Source organism: Pelecanus crispus, chromosome 14 (assembly GCF_030463565.1).
Source record: "Pelecanus crispus isolate bPelCri1 chromosome 14, bPelCri1.pri, whole genome shotgun sequence".
In the NCBI taxonomy this organism is placed as follows: Eukaryota; Metazoa; Chordata; class Aves; order Pelecaniformes; family Pelecanidae; genus Pelecanus; species Pelecanus crispus.
This window is the reverse complement of record NC_134656.1, coordinates 11,641,726-11,667,146: the sequence shown is the minus strand read 5'-3', so window position 1 is coordinate 11,667,146 and position 25,421 is coordinate 11,641,726. Positions and strand designations below refer to the sequence as shown.

Sequence of the window (25,421 nt, the reverse complement as noted above, 5' to 3'; positions counted from 1 at the left end):
AGGTCATCAAGTCTGGTCTCCAGGAGGCATCACATCATATAATCCCTTCCACATGAGCCTCTAACAACCAGTCAGGCCAGCATATTAGAATCCCGCATCAGTTAGTTCTACCACACACAATGGTTAGTGAATGGGACCATGACTTACACCATAGGGCTGTGTCCTTGAGGCCAGGGTCATCCCATGCATTCCTACAAGATCCTAATAATCTGTATCACAATTCAATTGTCTTTTATTCCACTCACACCACCAAATGACCATGAATTTCATCACAGATGACGGAAGTTGCATTCATAAGGTTAAAGAAAACAGAGCAAGCCTAAAGGTGACCAGTGATGAAGCAGTTACAGTTATGTACTCTACTGCTTATGCACTGCTACTCTCAGTCAAATACACTCTCATACTGTTAAGTAACTTAAGAGATTTACCACCATAACAGAGTGAGAACAAGTTCATCTTCATGTCAACTCAGTTAGCAGAATTCACCAGGCTGTTCCTTTACTTCTATACATCATTCCTTCACTTACCTGTTGAGGAACTTCTTTTAAGCTAACCACAAACAAAACCACCTCCTCATCTCTTCAGTCCCCAGAAGAATGCCACAATACCCTGGGAATGTTTATTTCTCTTCCCAGCAAGTGGAAACACACATTAACTCACCATCATAATAAAACTTGACATTTTCAGGCAGAGGTTCATATGGTGGAGCAAATACAGGACCTTTGTGCTCTAGGAACTTCCATTTAATGCCTTCAGGGTAGCGCTCTTCTTCCCACCTTCAAGAGAGAAATATGAGTCAACATAATTTTAGGCTCCTAATCTTCATTTTATTACTATGTGTGTATAAGAGTATGCTAAAGAAAAATCAGCAAGCAATCATTGCTTTGCCAGGCACAGACCAAGTACAAATATTTGATGCACTGTCACCATTTATTTCCTTTTTTTCCCTCTCCCCCCTGCTTTTTTTTTTAAAAAAAAAAAAAAAAGCACAGTCATGTCCATGAACAGAACACCTCGGGTCACAGGTTATCTGATGACACCATAGTCCTCAACTTTCACTTTCTGCTCTTTTCACAAAAATCACACAGATGAAAGCTTAGAACTTCAGAAAATGAAGAATTCAGTCTTGTAAAGCAGCTAGGATTATGCCAAATTAGAGTCAGCTGTGATCCAACATCAGGGCCAGGATGCCTGCTCAGCAAAGCCAAACAATTGTAGTATATTAATGCAGCTGCTTTCAGATGTGGACAAGTATGCCACTAAGGGCAGAGATAAAGAAACAGATGTTCATTTATGGCCTAAATGAGAACAAACCTGCTCGGATGAGAAAGACTGAAACCTGCCCTTTCATTTTAAATTCATTCTAATTCTTTGCATAAGAAGAAAAACAGAGTGGTACAGGAAAATTGCAAACTTGCCTTAAACCACCTCTACAAAAATGTTTTGCAAAATGATGCATTAGGTATCACAACACAGCAAGGTAGGCACCACCAATCCCACATTCTAACTGATCAAACTCACAGCATCAGCAATTCATCCACAGAAAAAAGGGGTCCTGCCAGGCCAGTATCCTCCACCCAGTTCCCAGTACCCTGTGCCCAAGCCACTGATTCCACAGCTCTACACTTCTTTCGTGATTACCAGACCATTAACTGCTAGTGCTGCTGGCACAGGGTTCCCTGCTGAGAAAGTCTGTTTTACCTTAGTGATTAATCAACTGGAAGACCATTAACCTGTCACAGTACTCAGTCTTTGAATTGCCCAGACAACTTTGTCGAGCAGCCATGACAAAAAAAAGTTTAAGCTTCCCTCTAGTGTCAGCCCTCTGGAGTAGTCCCATTCTGGGTGCAACAGCAGCTCAGAAAAGATGCGCACGTACTGCATGCATCTCAGGAATTGTGATGCACAAATACAGATCACTTCATTCCTAATGAGATAACAGGGTCACTGTACAGAAGATAAGCACTGTATAGAGAAAAGAGCTTCTGCTCGAAGACACTCAAAATGCTTCAATACATCAATAATTTAGGAACAACAACTGTACGGGACATAGTGCTTTGTTATAGTTAGAAAGGCACCATCTTTGACCACAGCACTAGACCTGACTTCTTCTCTTAAGCAGCACAGTTAAGACCTTTAACAGCAAAGCACACAATCCCAGCTATCAGCACAAAACTTGCATGTCAGATTTCAGTCCTTGGCTGGGAAGAAGGCTTGAGTAAACTATGTTGATATAAGAAACTAATATTGACATTTGAAGTCTAGATCCCAAATATTTACATTCCTAATGATTGTTTTTTAAATTAATTAGAAGCTAGAAGTCTAAATATTTTGTCAAACATAGGCCTAGGTTCTTCCACCCAGAAGCTCCTTGCAGCAAAATAAATTTAAACCATTTGCCACTCCTCCCAGCCAGAAAAAGGCTATCCTTTCTGACAGTAAGTATTTTTATTCTGGTAAGAAAAAATGAGGGGATCATTCACAGTAGCTACTACTTTACAGGACAGGTTTGTCATTCTTGATTTTCAGCCATGGCTTTTTAAGATTTATCACACTGGTATTTACTTGATGAGAAATTCTGTTTCTCTACCCATTTCTGTTCTTTTATAAAGGATGCATGCAAAAGGAGTACTAGAAAGGCAGTAGTTTAAATAGAACGCTGAAGCACATTGTGCCTTTTGGGAGGGCTACAAGGAAACACAGGATCCACGGGGTGGTTTCGAAGCCCAAAGCTACCAGAAAGTTTGCCACTAAAAGATCACAAACCATTCCCAATCCCACCTCCACCTTCCTAAACCTTGTACGTAAGCATTAAGACAAAAGGTAAAAGTAAGCCTCCTGAGGTTAGCCAATTTTTCATCCTCATTTGGTTTTAAACAAAAAAAAGCACTACAACAACACTGCTCAAGGTAGCTCCTGGTCCTAAAGCAACATTCTACAAACGATTTTGTGGGAGCAAGGAGAATGCTGCCTATTAGGAAAGCTGCCTTACTCATTTCAGCAGAAACTGTGCTAATCAGTCATACAGGTTCCTTGATTAAATCCGTTATCAAACCTAAGAATGCCAGGGTGGCTCAGGAAGGTAGAGTTGGGGAGGATTTTTCAAGTGGAATGAAAACAGAGAAGATTCTTAGGAAAAAAACCAGAATATACCTCAGGGATATATTATTTCAAGGAAATGAACTTGCTATAACACAAGGTAGGAGAAATGCTCATAAGGTACCCTTCTGGATCACATATTCTTCACACACTGACAGGGTGTGAAAATGACCTCTAAAAGAGCTCCACATGGTGATGAATGAGGCCAATGCCTTGGGAATGTCTAGCATCAAGTAGTCACGTAAGTGAGGATGAAAATGCTCAAGGCAGCAAGCACTTGAGGAAGCAGCCAAAAAAAGGTATCAGACATTCAGAAAATTGACTCAGATGGAATACAGAATGCCCTTAAGAGACACAACTGAAGTGCAGATGAAACCCTGCCCAGCAGAGACACACTATACAAAGCTGCAGATGGACGACAGGAACATCAGCAGAAGGATGCAGTTACCTACTGCCAAATTTTTGCAAAACATGCTTTCAAAGGCAGTTTTCCTCAGCAGTAAGCACAAATCGCAGCACTTAACACAACTACCTGGGACTGTGCTGCCAAGGCAGGTGAGGGGAGAACAGTACGGCTTTCCAGTAAAGGTTTGCTGTTGAAGGATACAGACTACAATAAAAAGGGAGCTGTGGTAACAGAATATTAAGTTAGACAGAACCAGCAAGGACAGCTGAGACAGCCAAAAAGACAACAGATATTTAAGGCTTAAAGAGACCTTCTGTAGCTTCCATTGCTTCATGTCCCTGTAGTTTGTAAAAGCACATTAAAAATACACTGTCAAAGGGATCAAGAAAAAAGTGGATTGTTCGGGGTGGGCGGGCAGGAAGCAGGACAGTTTTGGGGACAGGCCTGAAAGCCGAATTTCTAAGAGAGTATACAAGTATGAAAAAAAATATGCAAATGCTGATGTTCTGAGGAAGCTGTGACAATCAAAGATAAATATGCAAGGACTATAAACACTACAGAAGAATCTTTCTTTTTAAAGGTGAATCAATAAAAGTGACAATAAAGGGGTAAAAGAGTGAACCTGAAAGGATTGAAAAAGATTGCAAAGGTGCTCCCCAACACTACAATTAAAAATAGCCAAATGATCTGAGAAAAGGAAACGCTCATGGAAACATCATCCCCAAAAGGTCATAAAAATACATGACAGGTTATTACAGGAGTGCAGAAAACACACATGCTTTTGAAAACTACATATGCATTAAACCAAGGGAAGTACTAAGGCCCAAATTTCAAAACACACAAGTAATAGCTCCTCAAATCTAGCAGTAACAAAATAGCTTAAATTACTGCGGATATTTAAAAAAAATTTCATCAGGTTTCTTACACAGAGCACTACTGATGCAGCACAGGCCTGTCTTCTGAATGATCCACAAAGATCAGATTTATTTTAAAAAGGTTCTAAAAAAATTTAAGAGTGAGTGAAAGCACAACTTCAGTTGCTCAGCAATGTTACTTTAGGATCCTGGGCAAGACAGAAACTTATTTTCAAAATTCATTTTCCAAACAGCCCAAGCTTAACTGGTCACTTGACCAACTTTCATTTTTGTGCCAGAGACAGGAGCAGGTTTGAGAGGCACACAGTTGACATCCAGCTAGAATAAAACGGTGGACACTGACTCATGTTGTACCCTCTATAACACAGATAAGATCTACTTACTAGTTAATACATCTGCACATATGTATGTATTCCTGCTGATACCCCCAAGCCTACAAGTTTTCAGATTGCTGTGAAGAATGTCAGCAAGGAGCAGGTTCTGGCCACAAGAATACTGGTATCTGATTGTTATAGGTAGCCTCTATATTCTACTGATAGGAGAAAAAACACCCCTACAACCGCTCAAAAAATTTCTTTCTTGTTTTAGGTATACCAAAAAAGGTATTTCACTTCTACTTCAGAGGATGAACACAGTGAATGATATTTACTTAGAGCTTACCAGAAAGTAAGCCAATTTTTCAAAACAAATCCTCATGAATCAATGACAGAGAAAGCTAGATGCGCTTACTCAGTCAGCATGGGAGGTAACAGGGGAAGTCCAGGTGCAGAGGGCAGCCTACATCATTGATATATAATTACCATTTCCATTTTTGCTCCTCTTCTTTTTTCGGCTTCTTTCTCTTGTCCACTTCAGGGACTTTCTTATCTTTGCTCTTAGCTTTCTTTGCTTTGCTGTCCTGCAAAATGAGTGAGAATCTCATTTTAGAGAACAAGCTATTGTATTTCCCCCCTCCCTGAAAAGAAGTTTTAAAACTAAAAGACTGTATCTTGGGGTATATGTTTGACCACAACCAACTGAATTCCTGTGGCCTCACTACATAAATGCCCTCTTAGATCATCCTATTAAGTCAAAGTCTGCTGATGGTCCCACTTACATTTTAAGCCAAATTCTTTTACTTTGCACTTGGGACATGCTACACGCACACACAGCCAGTTATTCTGCCTCACCTGACAAGCAGCAAGTCTGGGCCATAATAAGCAACATGATTGCTTAGTTATAAAAACACCCTCCTTGGCCTGCACTAGTGTATCTAGTCTGCTACACTGCTACAGAGCACACCTACACCACTGTGAGATGGCTTCTGGGAATGTACTGATATATGCTCACTAGAGACACTTTCATTGAAGGGAAGAATTAACCTCCTAGCAAAGGAGGTGGTCACAACATGTGCCTCACGAGGGTATCTTTGCTAGATGTGAAACTTAGTTTGTTAGTCTCATATTATGGCTAACCTCCCTTCACCAAGTCCCTCTCCAAAGAAATTTCCACCCTAAGCTCCATCTAAAAGCTTTAAGCACCTTTCTAGCAGCTAATCTCAGTTTCGTCTCCTCTGCTTCTGAACTGTGCTACATCACCTGTGCCATTACCAGATATTGTTAGTAAGGCTCCTCTACCCTCTGTGAGCTACTTAACAGAAGGACTGTGAATTGCCTGGAACAGGCTGGAAGTTCAAGTCCTGGAAGCATCTTGTCCATCCGTTGTTTTGAAAGTAGGAGAGAAAGTTTTCCTGACTTTTTATACATTATGGCTCAGATAAGTTAACCTGCAGCATAGGTGGGGAACTACCACATGCAGCTTTGTCCCAGACTGGCCCCTGCCTCCTTACCCTTGAATCAGATTCCCCCTGCTCTACATAATTCAACACCAAATTGTCAGCCTTGCTTTTCTTGATCATAGAAATAAACTTGTCTTTCACATTACCTCTTCTTCTTCTTGTTTCCTTTTCTTTGCCTTCTTGATGTCTTCTGTTTTGATTTTCTTGGGTTTGTACTCAGCACTATAAGAACAAAAAGACTAGTTGATAAAAATAATCAATTTTCCAGTGCAAAAAATAAAGAGGAATCATACATATACAAAGTTTATGTGCACAAGTTCACACTATTTCTGGCATGTTTAATTTCTACAGAATATAATTTTATGCCCCACTCTCTCAAAAGACTGAGTAATCCCTATCCAGCAAAACAGCCTGCAAAACCATAAATCCCATAAGCTGTTACTTCAAATACCTCTCCACAAGTTTCACACTGCTGAAGCAAAAGTCTTCCTTGATGAAGAATCAATTCAAAAGCATTAGTAGCCACCCAGTGATTACATGGGATGGGATAAGTGGGCAAAAGGTTAGTGGCATGTTCTACCCCCAACTCCTTTTCCAGTCATCAGTCTGGGATCTGCCCACAAGGCTCACTTTTTGCATCCCCCACTAGTTCAAACAATAAAAAAGTGACTACTGGTGAATTCTTAATCTTTCCACTGCAGACCTGAGATGGGAGGTCACAAAAGCTTAGCACAAGGCAGCAAATGATTACACAAAAGAAAACATGTCACACCCATCTCTCTTGGAAACTGCGAAATACCACATAGGAACAGAATGCCACTATGGTTAAACCCTTCCAACCCTTTTAACTCCAGACTGTTAATAAGATCACAGTATCTAAAGAGCTGGATGCACATAGATGGTGACCGATCACAGCATGATGTTACCGGGCTTTTGTTTTACTGGGTACGCTACTATATCAGGAAAGATCATGTGTATTTTTCTTTTGATTGAAAAACAAAAAACCTCAGCATAACCCACAACATATTCAGATTCTAGGCAAATAATGCCAAGCAGCACAGGCAAACCTCCCCCCAGCCCCAAACAGGCTGACAATGCATTTTCTTCCTCTTGTGCAGTCATTTCCTCACCCAACAGAACCACTGCAGCCACTTAGCTAGCATTAATATCTCACTTGCTCAGATTTATGTTTTACAGTCTTCATCAGTGCCTTTTCTCTACATACCTTCTGGGTTTTTTCTTTTTTATTTACTAGCACCGCAACATTTCACAGCGGTAGGTAATTGTATTTTGCCTTAGACACTACAAATGCTATCCTTTCCCTGCTCAGAGAGCTTGTAACAGCATAAGGAGTCTTGTCTCAGACCTCCAGTCACCCACCTGAACAAATTTCTGCCAATGACCCGAAATCCCACCTGCTCCCTCAATGTTATCTTTTTAAAACTAAAGGCAAACATCCAAGTCACAAGCACCCACGCCACTTACTCATCATCTTCTCGAGGTCTCTTCAGGGGTTTGGAGTCCTCTTTAGGAGATGCATAAAACCCATCATCATCTGGTTCATCTTTAATACGTGGTGGACTACAAAAAGAAGCAAAGAAAGGTGGTTCTAACTTCAAAGAGGAAGTTTCTTGGAAACCAGCAACAACTCAGTTTTAAGAAATTATCATCCGCAAAATGGGCATGTCTTCCAGTCCTGGAACGTGTTGTCATCTCAAGACACCAAAAACCTGAGGTGTGTCATTCTCTGAATATCCACAGACAGCATAGGAGAGAGTCTTTCAGTGTCTATGTATTTGCCATTTCTCAAGCAACATCAAGATCAATTTCAACTGCTTAGATTTCACTCTGTTTCTTTGAGGTTTTGAGTAAAAACAACTGTAGCTTCCAGCACTTTCAAATATACTTAAAACAAAACTGAAATGCATGCACATGTGCAGTCAAATAGCGGACATTACTTGGTTTCAACTCAATATCCTTATTGAGCCTGATAAGAGAGAAAAAGATTATCAACTAAACAAAGATTTGAAAGCTATTCCCCTGAATCTTTTGCCAACTAAATGTTGAGGCATGCGAAAACCAGAAAAGGAAACAAAGATTTGGCAAAGTTAAACAAATCAGCCTCTTTTCACTGTCCAAACTGCAGGAAGCAAACAATCCCATCCTTTTCAACAGACCACAAATATTAAATTAGGCTCAACGTTTTCGGCCATAATGTCCCAAGACATCAGTAATAAAATAAGGAAAAAAAGTATGAGTTCAAGAGAGACTATCCCTTTAAAGAAACTCATTATTTCTAGATTTCACAGAAACATTTCACTTATCTTCATAAAGAAAAAGATGTGTCAGAGTCCAAAATTACTTTTTGAAGCACTTAGCACTGCTCCACTCAGAAAAAGTAACAGTGCCATCTTGGGCTTTCCTATTCATATTCAATCCGCAATTTCTGTATCAAATTGACTCAGTTTCCAAGTCAACATGCGGATTGTGCAATTGGATGGAGTGGGAGAAAAAAAGCAGCATCCTGCTTTGTAGATCACAGAGACATTCTAGAGTCTTATTTTAGCTGGTAATGCATCCATGAAGCAGAACAAGGTAGTTTGCTCTTTCATAGCTGTAAAACCACTGCAGTGCTGGCAGATGCAACTCAGATGAAACAGATACGTGCTGCTGTAAGAACCCATTTCTGTAGCATCGCCTATGATTAACTAAGAAGTCTGCAGCATGTAGACAGTTGCAAAACATCTACGGAAAAAGAGGTATCTGACCTCATTTAACTTATTCTCCCCTCCAGGCAGAAATCTAGAAGTACTGTTTATTAAGTTGCTAGGAATTTTATCTAGTCTATTTTAATGCTGAAATATTTTGCAACATTTTGTAACAGTGGGAAATAAAGTGTGATTATATTAAAAGAAAGGAGCTGTATGACCAAGCTGAACCTTGACTTGCATTGTTTCCCAGACTGTAACATTGCTCATTGTACCAAGTCTTAAGGAAGAAAATCAAAACCATCTGAGCAAGGACATTTTTCTCTGGTGAACTTCTAAAAGAACATTTCAGCAGGAAAAAAAGAAAATAATTACTTTACTCTTAGCCAGCTTTTGGCCCTGAAGATGACACAACTGTGATGGCTCCTCCAGGCTTTCCTCAAACACATAAAAAAATGCTCCTGGACCTAAAGATGATCCAGTTACCCTGATATGAGAACACACAACGTCCCTGGTGAGATTAGCACATGCATGCAATTCTGCTGAATAGTAGAGGCTAGAAAGAGTTATTAACTGTCTTCTGCACCATGAAATGCCTCAATGTCATTGCTTTCTATTTCCAGAGAATCCCCAAAAGGGCCTGGAGAGGGCGCCTCTTCCCTGTGCCAAGCATAACTACTTCGTTTGCATTCTTAAATAGGAGTAAGAAAATGAAACGCACATCAAGAGGGCACATTCAAAATACGCAGAGAAAAGTAACAGGCATGGACTAGACAGGTGTGTTCTCCCAACCTGTGTCCACAGAACATGGTGAGACTGGATCTGGGTTTTTTTGGTTTGTTTTTTTTTTTTTTTTTTTTTTTTTAAAGTGGATTCATAAAACTGGACACATGATTGAAAGCTTTTCCTGACTAATAGATATGAACACATGCATCCACCATACCACAGACCTCCAGTAAGTCAGTAGACCAGATTTACCACCTTAAAAATAACCAATGGCTGGGTTTAAACAAGTCACAAGAAATCCTAGTCAGTTAACTATTAAGAGAAAGTACTCTTCTATAAATTGCTCACTTCAGGTTTTTAGTAAGACTACTTAGTGATGACTGATACACTACCTAAGTCCAGGAGGCTCTATTATTATCAGGAATTTAGTAGAATAGGACATCTAGGCATTTTCTGAAGGTACTTCTGATTTTACACAAGCACCCTCCTTACTCATCACTCCTCTGCAAAGGCTTCAGGCTGTAGTCACATATAGAAGAGACACTAAGAGGCAATCTGGACCATCTTTACAAGGCGCTGTCTCCAGAAGACAGCCTGCAGGGTTCAAGTACCAATTTTACAACAGAGGTTCTTTCAACTCCAGCTACCAGTGTTTCCATAGTTCATCTGTCCTCCCCAGAACTGAACTACTTAATGCTTGGACAAACCCAGCATGTGCAGGCAGGTACCAGGTATTCAACAGCTCCCATCTCCAGTTACTAGGTAAGTAGATCAATTACCAATTCCCGTAATTGAGAAGAATATATCATCTGAAGGGGTCAAAAACATTCCAATTTTTTCCCAAGACCAAGTGAGAGGAGTCAAAAACTGAGCACCTAAGAAAAGTGAAATTGCGACTTTTTTCAGACCATGGACCTGATTTCTTACCTGGAGAAACCATTTTCCTTTTCCTTCTTTATTTTTATATCACCAGAAGATGATTTCATCTGAAAAACATAAAAAGTAGGAGCTGATCAGCACCACCTAGAGCACCTTATGTTTTTCCAACATGCGACACAGGTGGATATTTAACTCGCAGAAGGAACCAAAGAGCACTGTGACTGTATCTTCATCCCCTGTAGCCCTTAGTGACCTACATGACACACCAAAAAAGCAACATTTTCTCTAAGTCTTAGTCAATTCATTATTTTTTGGCCTTCCAATTTCTTCAACAGATTGGAGTTAAGTGTATAATTTGTCCTTGCACAGAACGAACACAATCTAACAGAATTTCTTCCCCCTTGTCTCTGAATCTAAGCCTGGCAAAGTGAAAAATAACAGGAAAAAAGGTAGAGCCAGTGGACACAGCTCCACTGTGGAACTGTTTCCATTCATAATACCTGCAGATAAAGCCCTAACAAGTTCATATCTAGCACTCCACAAACCAAGTCTCTGGGTTAGCATTGGGATAATTCTCTCCAGGTTGATAAAAACTTGGAAATATAGGCTACATCTAACTCACTGAGTTTGTACCATTCAGTAGTGTCTATAAACCAGAACCATCCTCTTGTCTCTCCCACAGGAGACACCTACCTTCTCTTCCTTTCTCTTCTCCTTATCTTTATCTTTGTGTTTGTCTTTGTGTTTCTCTGAGCTGCCATCTTTGTGTTTGGTTTTCTCCTTGTCTTTGTGTTTCTTTTCCGAGGAATCTTTGTGCTCACTGCAAGACAAAAGAGTATGTTTGCAGAGGGGAACACGAAGAGATCTGACAAATACAGACAACTTCCAGCGGTAAGGAGTCACAGGTTTTGATGATTACAAACCCTACAAAATAAGGGATCACCTTAACAGGAAGATCCACCACAGTATCATGTCACATGTCATCCATTCTCCTTGGGAGGAAGAGGAACAGGAGGGGAACACAACACAAAACCACAGCCGCCAAGCACTCCACTTCAGGAAAACCCCAGTCAGCCTGGATTGCTGAGGAAATCCATAGCTACTACACTTAAAGCTCAACACTTCAGGTTGACTTCCCACTGTCTCTGCTTTTCCTCTTTTTCGTAGTCCACATAAAAGGTCACTGGAATAGAGCCACCAGTCCCATCAATGCCCATGTCAGCTTTTGCTCAGACAACAGTTTGTCATTGTAGCAGCTCTCATCTCTGGAACTTAGAGAAAACTGCTGATCTCTATTATTCCCAAACAGATGAGAAAACCAGAGCAAACAGGATATGCGATGTCCTTGTGCTTATGCAAAGTCAAACAGAAAAGGCAGGAATAATGCTGCAGTCCTCAGAGCTGTTTCATCAACTGTGCCTCACCACTGTGGTCAGCCCAGCCCTGCCCAGCTGAGATGACCCTGCCATGCAGGATGGGAACTCACCAAAGGTGCTTCCAAGAGAGAATCCAGTCTGCTACTACTCAGAGTTCTGGTGCTACGTATAACAGTGTTGAGAATTTAAATACCCAAAATTCTTAGTCAGAGGAAAAAATGCCCCTGAGGAAAAGAAAAACAACCTTTTTTCATCCCTTTCTACCCCCTTCTGATTTCTGAGACATTTGGGTAAATGTGGATCACATTTGCAAGTTTTTATTATCAACCAGAAAGACACATGGCTGTTTTCAAATGAAAATGCGTTTTCTCATGGAATGACTTGACCCTTGGCGCCAGAAAGTGAGGAAACGCTCTCAGGACACTCATGATAGAAACTGCAAGGACTGGCCATTGGAATTGGCACTACTGTTGTGGAAGGCAAGCAGCAAGCCTGTCAATTCAACAGGCCTTCCATACATGTTTATAAGGTTGTGTGGACTCCCTGAGGGTACCCCTAGCCTTAAGCAAGCCAAATGCACAGTGGAAATCTGTCCCTCTTCTACTGGGCATGGTTAGGCACCAAGCTGCCTTCCTCATGCTGGCAGTTCATGCTACTCCTTCCTCAGCACCTGACTCCCATCACTACTGCTCTCTGGGATGCACTCTGCTTCTCCTTAGGACTATGTATGCAATGCAAAGCTTTACTAGAAATAGGCAGCTTCCTTATTTCAGTTATTTCAACAGTCAAGCGCAAGCCCAAACTGATCTGGGGGAACATAGCCCTGAAAACAGCAAGCCTGGAGCGCCAGGTAAGAGCGTGATTTTTAAAAACAATACACACTTCATGTCTTCTTTCTGTCGTAAAAAAACAGACTGCAAAAGGGTTGGGATGTTTGATGGCTACAGAAAGCAAGCAGCACATTAACCAGCACCCGTAAAGCTTGTGTATTAGTAAGAGGAAGGCAACCAGAGTCACAAATATGTCAACCCACACCCAGCTGTAGAAGTAGAGAGTCCAACGTGGAGAGTTTCAGAGCCTCACGTAACACTAGCACGAATGGACCTGAACCTGCAAAATGTCTAAATTATTCAAGCTCAGGGTAGTACACACTCCAATAAACACACACTGGCCTTCCCAAGCCCAAGCAGCTAAAGCATGAAAATCCATCTCTGAAGGAAATCACTATATTCATGTACTGTGTCACATTAAAAGAGATCAGCAGGAAGAGAAACCAGTTTCATTTCAACTCTCTAGCCACCTCTTTATACTACATATAAAACTGTAAATTAGTATCTAAACATTAAAAGGCAACTGGCACTCTAGAAATTCTTGTAGACAGACACACAGCACCACATGTTGCCTGTGAGACTGCAGACTATTCTTACCCAGCAGATCGTGTTATGTACGCTGTGCGATCAGGACATGCAAATACATATACAGATGTGTATGAGATCCTGACTATGGATCTCAGAAATCCACAAGATGCCTACTACTATGCCCAGATTTGACATCCCAGTTTCTGTACCCTGTTTATTCATCAGTATCCCAGACTCAGGACACCTATTTCAGTTTCCTTCGCTCCAACTAGATTCATTGACTGTCTGAAAGCACAAACCGCACACGTTATTAGTAAGTTTTAAACTCAGGAAGGTCTGGAAAGTCTGACTTGATATCGTGTACTGTTATCTGTATGCTAGGTACCTCATATGCCAAAGATTTAAGTTTTACAATTAAAAAGGTATATCATCATGCAGGAAAACCCATAATGAACAGACATGCAAAGGCTTAGACCCATTTTGTTCTCTGCAAGTCCGCTTGTGTCTATTTTTTGACTCTTTCTTGTTCTTATTTGGTATTTAAATCCCACCTGAAATAACATGTTTTACTCAGACAACTTGGATTTTCAAAGCATGGTACACACTGCAATCGATGGAGTTCTCTAAGGTAAAGTTCGTGACAGTGTCTGTTGCTTGGGAGTTTGGAATAGCAAAAAATGAAAAAAGTTTAAGTTTTCAAAAGCACCACACTCATTCTTGCTAGCTGCCAAAAGCACTAGCTTTCAATATGGGACTGGTAGATCCCTGGGATGTATACAAAACATGACTAAAAGCAAATTAATAGATTACAATCTACATCTGCAAAGCTAATACCGAATAAGTAGGAAAATCCCATTGGCCTAGAGAAGCAGTGACAATTTTTGAGTGTGTTGAATGCTTACAAACTACATCTGGATTAAAAAAAAAAGTGCTAAAAACTTAGGCTTAAGCAAAAACTCAAATGACATCCCTCTTGAAAAAGAGTACATGGCCACCATTGAAAAGCTGTTATGCAATCTAATCTAAAGCTAAGATTTTTCAGTACCAGAGTCAGAATCAAGAAGTCTGGATTCCTGACTCAGTCTTAGTTGTTGGGTTTTTTTGTTTTTATTTTTTAATCACAAGACTATCCTTCCCCTTTGCTCTGCAGCAAGCAGTAAGACTTCTCACCAAAGCAATGTGGGCTCAGATAACCCAAGGAAACTCGTCTCCAGTTTCATTCTGCAACTTCATTTTCAAAACAGCAGTACTGGTGGCTAGGCCCTAAGGTCCTGCTTGCTGCTGCTCCTGATATGTGACTGGAAGAAATTCCCCAGATAAAAATCTGATTTCATGTGCTTCTTGCTCCAATGTAAAAAAAAAAGAGCATAAATATCTTTCTCTCATTTGTAAGTAGACTGCTTGACAGCCCTATGCGTTTATAAACACTGAACCACAGCTCTGACTTCAGCAACTCAGTCCAAAATTTTCTGATGTGTGTAATGATGAATGCATATGCCCCTCTTCCCTAGGAGGGCCTGAAATCTGCATTGCTCAGAAAAGCTCATTTGGAAACACGCTGATAACAAAGGCTTCAAGCAACAATCCTGAGAAAAGTAACTTTTTTTCCTCCAAAAGCAAAGCACAGACACTAACGTCAGTCAGCAAGCTGAGCAGCTTTGGTCTTTCATTTGGCTAAGATACTTACGCAAGCCTCCAGGGAAACACAATTTAACCACCACACTAGTCTCAAAAGAAAAGAGAAGGCAACAGGATGCCATCCTTACCCTGAAGAAGAGGTTTCAGCCTTCTAGCAGAAAGCTATTTCCAGACAACCCCAAAGCTATTATTAGGAGGAACTGTGAGCAGTTTAAAAATCAGAAGTCTGTCTTCCTGGCCGATTCAAAACTGAAAAAAATCACTTTTCTGTAAAGAAACCAAACAAAAAGGTCTCAAGACCACAGGCACCCAGATAATTTTATCCTGAAATCATGTCTCAGAGCACTGTGGATCCTTGATTACCTTTGCTGCACACACCCCTCTGCCAAAAAGCCAGCTTGAAGTCACTGAAGTAGGACAGCAAAACCCCCATAAGATAGAGGGAAGCTTCAGTGCAAGTTAGCCTGAAAAGAGGATAATTGGATCATAAGCCGTTGTTCACAATCTGCTTTAGAAATACTCAGCTTTGCTGACAAAATAAGATCTTCCTTTTCACCCAGAACATTACAGCTGAACCACTGCAACGGCACTCAGAGTTTTTGCACCTCTGAAGGTGCTTAATGCTGACAACCTGCACTTTTTTTTTAAAAGGTGAAAAGTACAGTAGGATACTATATTAATACAGGCAGAATCAGGGATTACATCATCTAGAGACATATCATGGTACTGGCTTAGTTCAGACAAAGGCCAGATGAGTAGAAATGCATCTCCTAAAGCACTACAGCCTTTTTGCTAGCTTGCTTACTGCCTTTCATTTAGAGTCTTAGTGTGAACAAGGACATCTGAAGGCCTTGGAGAGCTCAGGCTGAAGCACACAAAGCAGTAAATGCAACAGAAGCAGCCATTTCCCTTGAAAGCATGGCTGCATTTCCCAGTGAGGATGCCTGCAGGAGGACAGGAGGGAAGAGGGAGAGGAAGGGAGAGCAGGCACCTGGCAGCAGCTGCTCAGGCTGTGATCACATGGGAAAGTCACAAGTGGAAAGTGTTTCCAAAGAATGACAGATGTGCAGATCACAGCTTCCTTCTTCAAACTACAACAGCTTTGGAGTAATTTAACACCGCATTCTTCAGGTGCCATTTATGTACGTTAATAATCCCTTCCCAAGCCCTTTCCACTCCAGCTTCACAAGTTCGGAAGGGTGCTTTATCTAAAGTGTCTCTTATTTCCTCTCTCTCATATTCTTAGCTGTAATTAGCTCGTGACTGAGAATCTGCTACCAGCAAGCATCAGAGCCTGCTGCAAGCAGAGCTTTGCTTGCCTACTCCAGAGCTGCTACAATGCAACTGAAGCATAAAATAACAGGTAGCCATGATTTTAAGTGAAATCTAAAAACACAATAGGGACAGAGCAAGATTACACAGCCCATGTCTCGTTTGACGTAATAAAGTATTAATGGAAAACTGTGATTATATTCAGACTAACGTATACCAAGGAACGGCTGACTGTGCAGGGAGCATTTCAGAAACAGAAGGCACACCAGCGAAGGACAAGTTTTCAGCTGTCTTGCAGTACTTTATGCTCACTGTTAGAGGGTTATCATATGGTATCACAACGAATGAACACGTGAGCCCCAATGTTTCTTCTGGGATTTCAGGAACACAACAAAAAACGTGAAACCACTTTTCCCAGAGTTGAAAGGAGTCTTTTCACCAGTTTTCACAGATAACAGATCACACCTTCAGCAAGAGAAACAAGATAAAAAGCTGGACTAATCAGCAGCTGACAAAAAATATTAGAAAGTAGAACAATATTCTCACATTGAGATGAGGATCAGGCTTAACACACACTTTCTACAGATGTGCGAGAATCAGGTATACTACTAAATGAAAAGCAAAAATTTTTTACTACCAGAAGGCAGTGTCACATCAAGGTGAAGTGTACACTCAAATAAGGAATAAAAACAAAACCACACACACTAGGGAACAGGGGGTGCTGAAATCTTTTTTCAAAATTGCTTTTTCCCCTATGTCAGATATCCCTGCCTCTTCCTGCCCCCAATGCACACAATTCTTAGAAGTTCAGGATCACATAATAAATCAGAGGAGGTGTGCAAGAAGCCTGAACTGAAATTTATCTTCATTCATGACTAGCAAACGTCTAGAATATGTGTTTTTCCTAGCAAAACCATAAAACTTAAAAGGTGCCAGTGAAGATCAAGTCTATAAATCCCTCATGTGTTCCACGCTTCTGTTCATCTCGAGCTGTGATCACAAGAGATTTAGTAAACAGAGGAAATATGCAATCTGACAGAAGACTTCTCTTCCTGCAGCTTGTCACATTGACAACACAGATCAGTGCTGCAAGAGCAGCCTCTTTACTCCCATTCCCTGTCACAGCCATTTCTGCACTCTTCAGTCTACTGGCAGCCCACACTCCTTGCACAAAGCCCAAGACACCTGGCAGAAAGACACTTGTTACTGTGAACACTTCTAAACCAATCTCTAACAAGTCTTGGCTTCAAAGGACCCATTATTTCATTATTTTACATGGTCTACTTGTTTGAAATGTTCGTCTCCCACAGATCAGAAAGGTACTGCCACATCAGGTTTGTTTCATTTTACTTTTCTAAACTACTGACATTTGTATTTAATGGGTGTGTATTAGATTTTCTTTTGGGGATTGGGAAGTACGTGACTGAGAAAAGGAACAAAAGAAAACACTCTGCTTGATAGAGTTTGCTTGATAGCAATGTGGATTTATTCTTTGATATGGATTGTTCTTAAGTGGGGTTTGCATTTTCTTTCCTTGAGGGGTGATGGAGAAGATCTGAGGCATCTAAATGTTCTCTCCCAGTTTACTACAGCTGTAAATGAGTGGTTAAGATACAGAAGTGTCAACTTGTGAGTGGGAGAGAAGGAAAGCAAGAAGCAAAATTAAGAAGTTCTACATACCACTCCACACACTTCTGCCATATGAAAAAAATTATCTGGTTTAGGTATTTCTGAGACTTCTCTTGGCAGTTTAGATCCTTCAAAGTCTGGATACAGGAAACATTCTCCTGCATTGGAGTTCTGCCTTCTTGATGCAGGTTTTATTTTAAAAGCCCTTTTTAAGTACAGGGCAGGAAATGAAATTGTCAAACTATTACAGACAGACATAAAACCCATCTACTTCTAACACAACACGAGAATGCTCTCAACTGTGTACAATGTCCGATGCAGTACTGTACTTCTCAATGCAATTAGGGGACTCTTCACACACTCTGTTTTAAAATGCCATGGAGGTACAAACCCAAGTTTCACCAACAACGATGGCTTGGATTTCTGCTCAAGCAGCGTTCAACCTCTTTGAGAATTATCAAACATCCAGCACATCTTTTGCAGTTACACAGCGGCTTTTCTGAAGATTTACATGTGATTCTATTAATCTAAGATAAACTTTTCTAAAGGATTAATTTTCAATTTTAGCAACAGGCAACAGGCTTTTATGAAGTGCTTTAGAAATTCCCCATACAGGTAAAAACCACTGGAAAATCCCACATTCTTGTTACCTTGGAAATTTTTTGTTTAATTTCTAACGGAGTAACAGCTGTTTTTCACTTGTTTTTCATTGTCAAAGGAGAAACTTCAGTACAAACAGGCAGGTTTTTTCCTTCAAAATTCTTCTGTGAAGAAATGTCCCCTATCGAAATGGTTGTCACAATCCTCAGCAGGGCAAAGGCTCTCAGAGGCCTGCTGTGGTCCCCTGCAGTTGGGTTCAGCTGATGTTTTTGCTACAGATTGGAGGTGCTAGATGGTCACTGTGGAGGGACAGTAACATGGTGGTGCTGCTGCAGGGCCGGGTTTTGGAAGGGGCACTTTGTCACCTTTGTTTATAAAAACACGACTTTTGACCCAGTAGAATCTTTACAACAAGTTGTAATGAGATGGGGAATGACCATGGAAATCTCTTGTACTACATAGAGGTTCACCACTTATCTTGCTGCGAAGGGCTTAAGAGCTGTCAAAGAGGAGTTTTCTTTTACAAAAAGACAACTGTTGCAAATTTGCTGATGACCAGCTGCTGTCAGTAAGGTAGCTGCTACCTAGCACATACTATCCAAAAAACACACACTTAAGATGCCCCTTCAAGGTGAAGGTGCCATTTGAACAACAGGTGAGAAAGTAACTGCTTCTCAAAAGAAACTCGAGCTATGAAGAGAGCATCATGAAAACAGATCCAATCAGTACATGACTTTGTTGCCAAAACCAATGCAAGTGTGTCACTGAGGAAAAACTCTCCTAGCTGCACACCTGAAAAACTTGGAAACAGAATTTTCTAACCTGTGTGAAAATCTTTCAAGTGAAGAGTTTTCATGGGTTTTGAACCCATTTGCTAAAAATCTAAAAATGCAACCAACACCTTTCAGTTATCTTGCAGGCACAACTGGCTGACACCAGGGAATATGGACATTTACCAGCTCAGTGTCAAGAACACCCTTTGCCAAAGCAGTAAATGGGTTGAAAAAATAGTATTCCTGTTTAGTAAACACAGCTGACAATGCACTTCTTCCATTTGCATATACACATCTGCATGAGGAATCTTTTTCAGCAGTGACAGCCATGATGATGAAGTATCAAAATAAACTGCACCTAGAACCAACCCTTTAGATGGCTCTATCACAAAGGCCTAAGCCAAGATTTCCAAAACTAATGAAGCGTAGGCAATCACAGAGCCCTCAGCTCTTCTTCTCCCAAGAAGAATTTTGCTTTGCAACTTGTTATATCACAGCTAAGAGCCCTTTTGAAACAGGACAATTCTCCAGTATTTCCCCACAAAGCAATTTCCTCCCCTCCCACTGCTGGCAAAATTAAGAGTTATTAAAAATGGTAAAGTGATCAAATGCCCCCTTCCCCTCCCTAGTGCAACCCATGTGCATGACAGTATGACAGTAACATGGTGGAGTATGACAGTGATGGACACTGGACAGTCACACAGGCCATCCTAGAATTCAGACTTCTCTGTTCATTTTGGCTCTGTCCAGGAAAGTATTTTGGTACAGTGTCTATAGTAATGGAACCTGAACTGAAACTCTGCCCAGTCCTTCCCTGCCCTGTCCCACAACTCACCAGTCTGGGCTCTGCCATCCTTGGATTCACACCTTCCATGTGAACACCTGGCAGTCGCCTGGCCACAAGTACGTGCTCCATTCAGGTCCTTCCAGCAGCTCCCCTCTAAGCAATTCCCTGCTTACCACAGATCTTCCTCCACCTCCACCCCCATGTCATGAGCTGCTGGGCTATCTCCTTCACAAGACAATGGTTACCGAAAACCTAATTCTCACAGACACAACTTACATTTATGGAATTATGACAGCTGAACCAAAGGACTTGGGGAAGAAATGCTTAAATTTCAATTACGAGGTCAGTTATTTCTAAAAAGTTTGTCTTAGAAGTCAGCTGGCTTTAAACAGCAAGCAGACGTGTACCCCGTGCATGACTGAGCATGAATGGGGCACTGAAGATTTTAGAGCATTCCTGAAGGAGCAATCCAACCAGAGCACCGCATGCATGTCCACGCATGCCACACAGGTGTACCCTATTATGAGACTCAAAGATGCAGTATATTGTGCTCACAGGACAAATGAACTCTTAAAAGATAAGCGAAAGTGACTGGAAGCTTTAGGCACAGTGCCTGCAAACCATGATGCCTTTCTCACAGGGATTTCAAGGTAACACTGTAGGGAGGAAGGAATTTCTTCAAGATAAAGCATGATTACATATCATGTCATGAGCTACACCTCAGAAAACACTTTAGCCGTTCTTATCTCCTTTCCACTATTTTGGTATTTATTGTTTACACCATCAGTAGCATGCAGCTTCAAGTTATAAGCTGTAATTAGTTCTTCCAGTTAAAAATACACTGACCACTTCCAACTCCTACACAAATAAGATCAAATCATTAATGAATTCTGGAAATTTAAAGATAGTGCTTACATTACTCCTTACAAAAGGATGTACATCGCTAAGGTTGCAGGAGAATGGTTTTTCAAGTGAAGCAATGAACATGTGGAAGTGCGAGACAGTCAATTTTGGGGTGCGTGCTTTAAGATCAGAAAAATTAAAATCAGAAATCAAGGCAATGTAGATATGTGAGCAAAGAAGAGTGCAAACAGTGTATCCAAAGCATTTAATCTTTGCTGTGGAAGCCAGTAAATGCTGCAAGTTATTTGGCCTAGACACCACACCACCACCACCCTGCCCCGCCCAACCATTTACTTTCAAAAAACAGGAAGAAACATATTATGGAACAGTAAGGTTGTGTAACTTCCCAAAAGTTCACAGAAAACTCAAATAAAGTGCGACCCCAATAAAACAAACCCACTGCTCAGCACAGACTCTCTCCTTTCTGTGCTTCTTTTTAATAGACAGCTTTTTCATTCATTTTTAGATTGTGTTATCACAGCTGCACAGCAATTAGTTAATAAAACTTGCTTAGCCATAGCATAAACACTGCCATTCAACAAGTGTCACAACAGAAACTTACCCTCCAGGGACTGTTTTTTGCAAATTGCATTGTCAATGTAAGCTCCATGACACTTCCATGTTAGGAGTTACAACTAGGAAAGCTCTTCTGAGTAACATCCTGTGTATGACATACTTGCCCTGTGCTCCACCATACCAAATCACCACGGACAGACCTGCACATCCTGGTCCTTGCAGTTCACAGCCTAGGCTAGGGTGTCAACTGGACTATGGAATTTACCACCACCTCAAGAGCTATAGGTCAGAGTAAGTGTTTATGTTCAGTGTGGATGATACAGCAGGTGAGTGGCATGAAACACCTTCTCCACACAGCAGCAGTGTAGTTTATCAATCACATCAGACAAAACAGCAGGCAATCCTTTCAAATTCATCAATGCCTCAGAGTGTTGAGATATTCAGCCATTGTAGTAGCAGGCCAAGGACATCACCGTCATTCTGGGGGACCATCTTTCCAGACACTTCTAATTATTAGGAGGCTGAATAGTCACGTCAGGTTCATCTATGCTAAAACAGCGGGGTTTATACCAACACTCAAGAGAGCTCCACATTTCTGACAAACAATTGGAGCCACACGCAAAAAAAATTGTGAACAAAATTTATCTCCATGAAGATAGGGTTAAACTAGTTTTCAATGCCTTTAATAACACTAAGCTACAATAATCTTTTAGACATTAGTATTGGCTCACATTTGCAAGATACACTACTTCAGCTACCCATACAGAAATGCATGCAATGACAGAAGTTAGACTTAAAGCACCTACACTCATATAAACCACACTCAAAATGTAGCAATCCGTCCTCATATGTTATCAGAGTAATTCTTACAAGACTGCATGTGCAACAGTGTTTTAGCCTATGAGGACTTCATCGACTTTTTCCTCACCTATTACTGTGCTTGGACTTTTCCCGGTCTTTTTCCTTGTCCTTCTTGTGCTCTTTGTGCCGGTGTTCTCGGTCTTTGTGTTTATCTTTGTGTTTGTGAGAATCTGCAAGCAGAGAGGCAAAAAAAAAAAAAAAATAAGAAATCAAGCTGGGAGAAAACTCCATGCCTCCCTCATGAACCTCTGTGTTTTTCCCCACCCCATACCAGTCCTTTCTGTGATTCCAAATTTGTAACAAAAATCTTAGTTTCAGAGGTCCTAAATGGATTCATTGTTCCTGCAGCACAAGTTAATTCACCTTGGTAACACCTGCGTTTATATGGTCTTCACTTCAATGCTTTATAGACCCTGAAGAAATGCAACCCTTCTTATTAAATAGTTAAGTATGGCTATAGCAAGTTCAATCTTACTTGGCAGATGGGAAACCTAGCTTCCTATGCCTGTAAGTATTTCATGTCAGATAGATTATAAGTATACAAGAACAGAGCATAAAGCTGAAACGTTAGGCCTGCTGAATCCTAGAATTTAGACTACTACTTCCACAAGTATCTCGTCTAGACAAAGCAGCCTGCCCACCCCCCCAAAAATAATTTTATTCTTATCCCCAACAGTGCATGACATGACAGGCACATAGCAAGGGAAAGAGAGAGTAATGAAGGAAGAGGAAAAGAAAGGGTGAAAAGGACTAGGAATTCTCTCCTCACACTTCTCTTCTGCAGAAGACACTCACCTCCCCCCAATAACAGCCCACCAAGAAAATCCAACATGACAGCTGTAATGAGTATGTGCTGGTGGTAACCCACCTACACAGGTTAGACTGGTCCAAATGAAGTGACAGGTCAGAAATGGGAGATGGCACTCAAGTAAGTCTACATGAACACAGTAATTTTATTGGTATCAATTTCTACTCAGAGTGACATTTCCCATCCTCAGCAACGACTGTACTGTACAATAAAGTCTTTAAAGCACCAAGGAAATAGATCCAGAACAGAAAAAGAGCAACACAGTTGAATTGTAAATAAACTCATTTACAAGCATCTTTAGGTCCTTCAATGGTCTTTGTAAGTAGACCAAAAAGGAGCTGAGGCTGAACTAGCACCTCAAACCCACCCAAAAAGGCACTACCATTTACAGTCAAGGCCACTGTAATGTTGGGAAGAATGTGTGTATGCCTGAAGACTCTTCCCAGGGGTTTTTTTTGTTGTGTTTTTTTGGGTTTCTTTTTTAAAAACATGCTTCTCAAAACAACCAAAATTAAGTAAGTTCCTCAGGATACCTAGAAAGGCTGTACTGACTTTGGCAACTGTTTTCAAATCATAGTGCCAGAATTTCCACCAGAGATCTTGGATGTAAGGTATTAATGCTTAATGAATTGTGAAGATGTTACCGTGCCTCTAAAAAGGCTACTATTCCCGCACTAAGAATAGGAAACTGCAACCCAAGGATTTTGTGACTTTTGCAGTCACATGGAAAACGCACTGCAGAGCCAGGAACAAGCCTCATTCTCCTGACTCCCGAGTATTTCACCACAAGTCCATTTTTCTCCTTAACTGACACCAGCTCTTACAACCTCAAAACATTCAACTAGTTTTAGTGGAAACACACCCACAGTCCCGTTTCCACAGAGTATGATTTTAATCTATTGCTTTCTATAACTTCAGGTATTGTTTTCAGACACCTGCAGTAAGACAACATAAAACAATGTGTGAATGATGACATTCAAGCCTCCAACTTGCCTTCTGCATCTTTCCTAGATCTTCCTGAACTTGCCGACACTTCCTAGTACTTTGGTGTATACAGTATATAAATTTAAAGCACAAGATTTAGTTTTCTATATTTTGCTATACAGGCACATGGCAGGTTATGTGGAACATTTGGTGTTACAGCATAAAACACCTAAGAGTTTTCAAGTACCTAAACAGCAAAATCTATTTCACAGCAGGTAGAGCTTTGCGGGCATCTCTGGCAAACTGTGTGGGGACCAGATACCTACACTCTCTGAACTGCCAAGAAGCAATTTCTCAGTACCCTTCTTCCCACCAGGACAACACACATTTCACTGGCAAAAATGTTTTCGCAGTGCATTTCACACTTAAGATTCTTCAGTTCAGCCAGCAGCTGGAAGCTTAGGCTGTTTGCAGACTGCCTGCGTTTTATTCCACAGAGTTTACTCACTGATTCCTAAAGCACCAGCTGAAGTGAACAGTCATCTATTTGCACTTGATGAATAGGTAAATTGCTAGAAAAACCATAATGATGCTATACATAGAACTATGTACACTCATTTTATAACATACTCGCTTTTTAAGGAGGCACATACCAACATAGAGTCAATTTTCTTCTACCAACCAATTAATGGAAAGCATGTGCAGCTGAGCTCAATGCTATTCTCTTTAGAGCTTAGAACCACAATATTATTTTTCACAAAAAAAGCGGAAAACAGAACAGTCTTTTACCTTCATCACCAGATTCCCTTCCAGCTGACTCGTGCTTTCCAGCTGAAATTCATATTTGCTCTTGAAAAGTAGTTCCAGGGCTATACCCTGGAAACACTGGAGTCGGACATTTATTTCCTCAATCCTCTGCACTGCTTACAACGATTTGGTATTTTCAGACAATTAAAGCCTGGTACAACAGCAAAAAAAGTGCCTGACCAGTTAAACCAGCTCTGCTTGCTAGTATTTGTCACCACTCAGCTTTCCTTTGCCATCTACCAAAGGATTTCTAGCAGGAAGGTCTTTCGCAGAGTTATTCTGGCTAAAAAGCAGGCCGAAGTGGCTGGGAAACAGGAAGTTGTGTGCATGGTCTTGAAACCAGAAGAGAAAAAACTGGCCGGAAAGCTTTCACCCAGCTGCAGTCAAGGCTGGATACGTACTTGGCCTGTCACAGTGGACAACACTTTAAATTCAGAACTTCCATGGAGGTAATTGTACTACCTCCCAGACATGTCTCCTAAGAAATAAATATTCTGGAGTATTTGCCTAGTATTCAGACTCAATGGTGTTGCCTTCTGACACAATGCCATGAGGTAGGTTAAGACTTCAAAAGAGTTTATTAAATACACTTGAGCTGACATACATACGTTTTCAGAAGGCATTAAAGTTCTTGGTCTTTTTTTTTTTTTTTTTGAGGATGGAGCTGGATGAAGTTCAGGAGACTGGGTCATTAAAAAG

The 25,421-nt window shown here is 40.8% G+C and overlaps 1 protein-coding gene across 2 annotated transcripts in view; it reads right to left on the bottom strand.

The window, feature by feature from the left end:
• Positions 1 to 25,421, bottom strand: part of TOP1 (DNA topoisomerase I) — a 68,583-nt gene that overhangs the window by 15,765 nt on the left and 27,397 nt on the right. Inside the window, exons 3-9 of one of the 2 annotated variants that reach the window (XM_075721030.1) lie at positions 22,251 to 22,353; positions 11,164 to 11,290; positions 10,519 to 10,577; positions 7,643 to 7,738; positions 6,304 to 6,379; positions 5,181 to 5,278; positions 661 to 776 (exon numbers count right to left, since the gene is read on the bottom strand). In XM_075721030.1, coding sequence (XP_075577145.1) covers positions 661 to 776; positions 5,181 to 5,278; positions 6,304 to 6,379; positions 7,643 to 7,738; positions 10,519 to 10,577; positions 11,164 to 11,290; positions 22,251 to 22,353 — 675 coding nt within the window. Of the gene's footprint in view, positions 1 to 660; positions 777 to 5,180; positions 5,279 to 6,303; positions 6,380 to 7,642; positions 7,739 to 10,518; positions 10,578 to 11,163; positions 11,291 to 11,413; positions 11,644 to 22,250; positions 22,354 to 25,421 lie in introns of those variants that run through there. The other variant, XM_075721032.1, reaches the window with a different exon arrangement.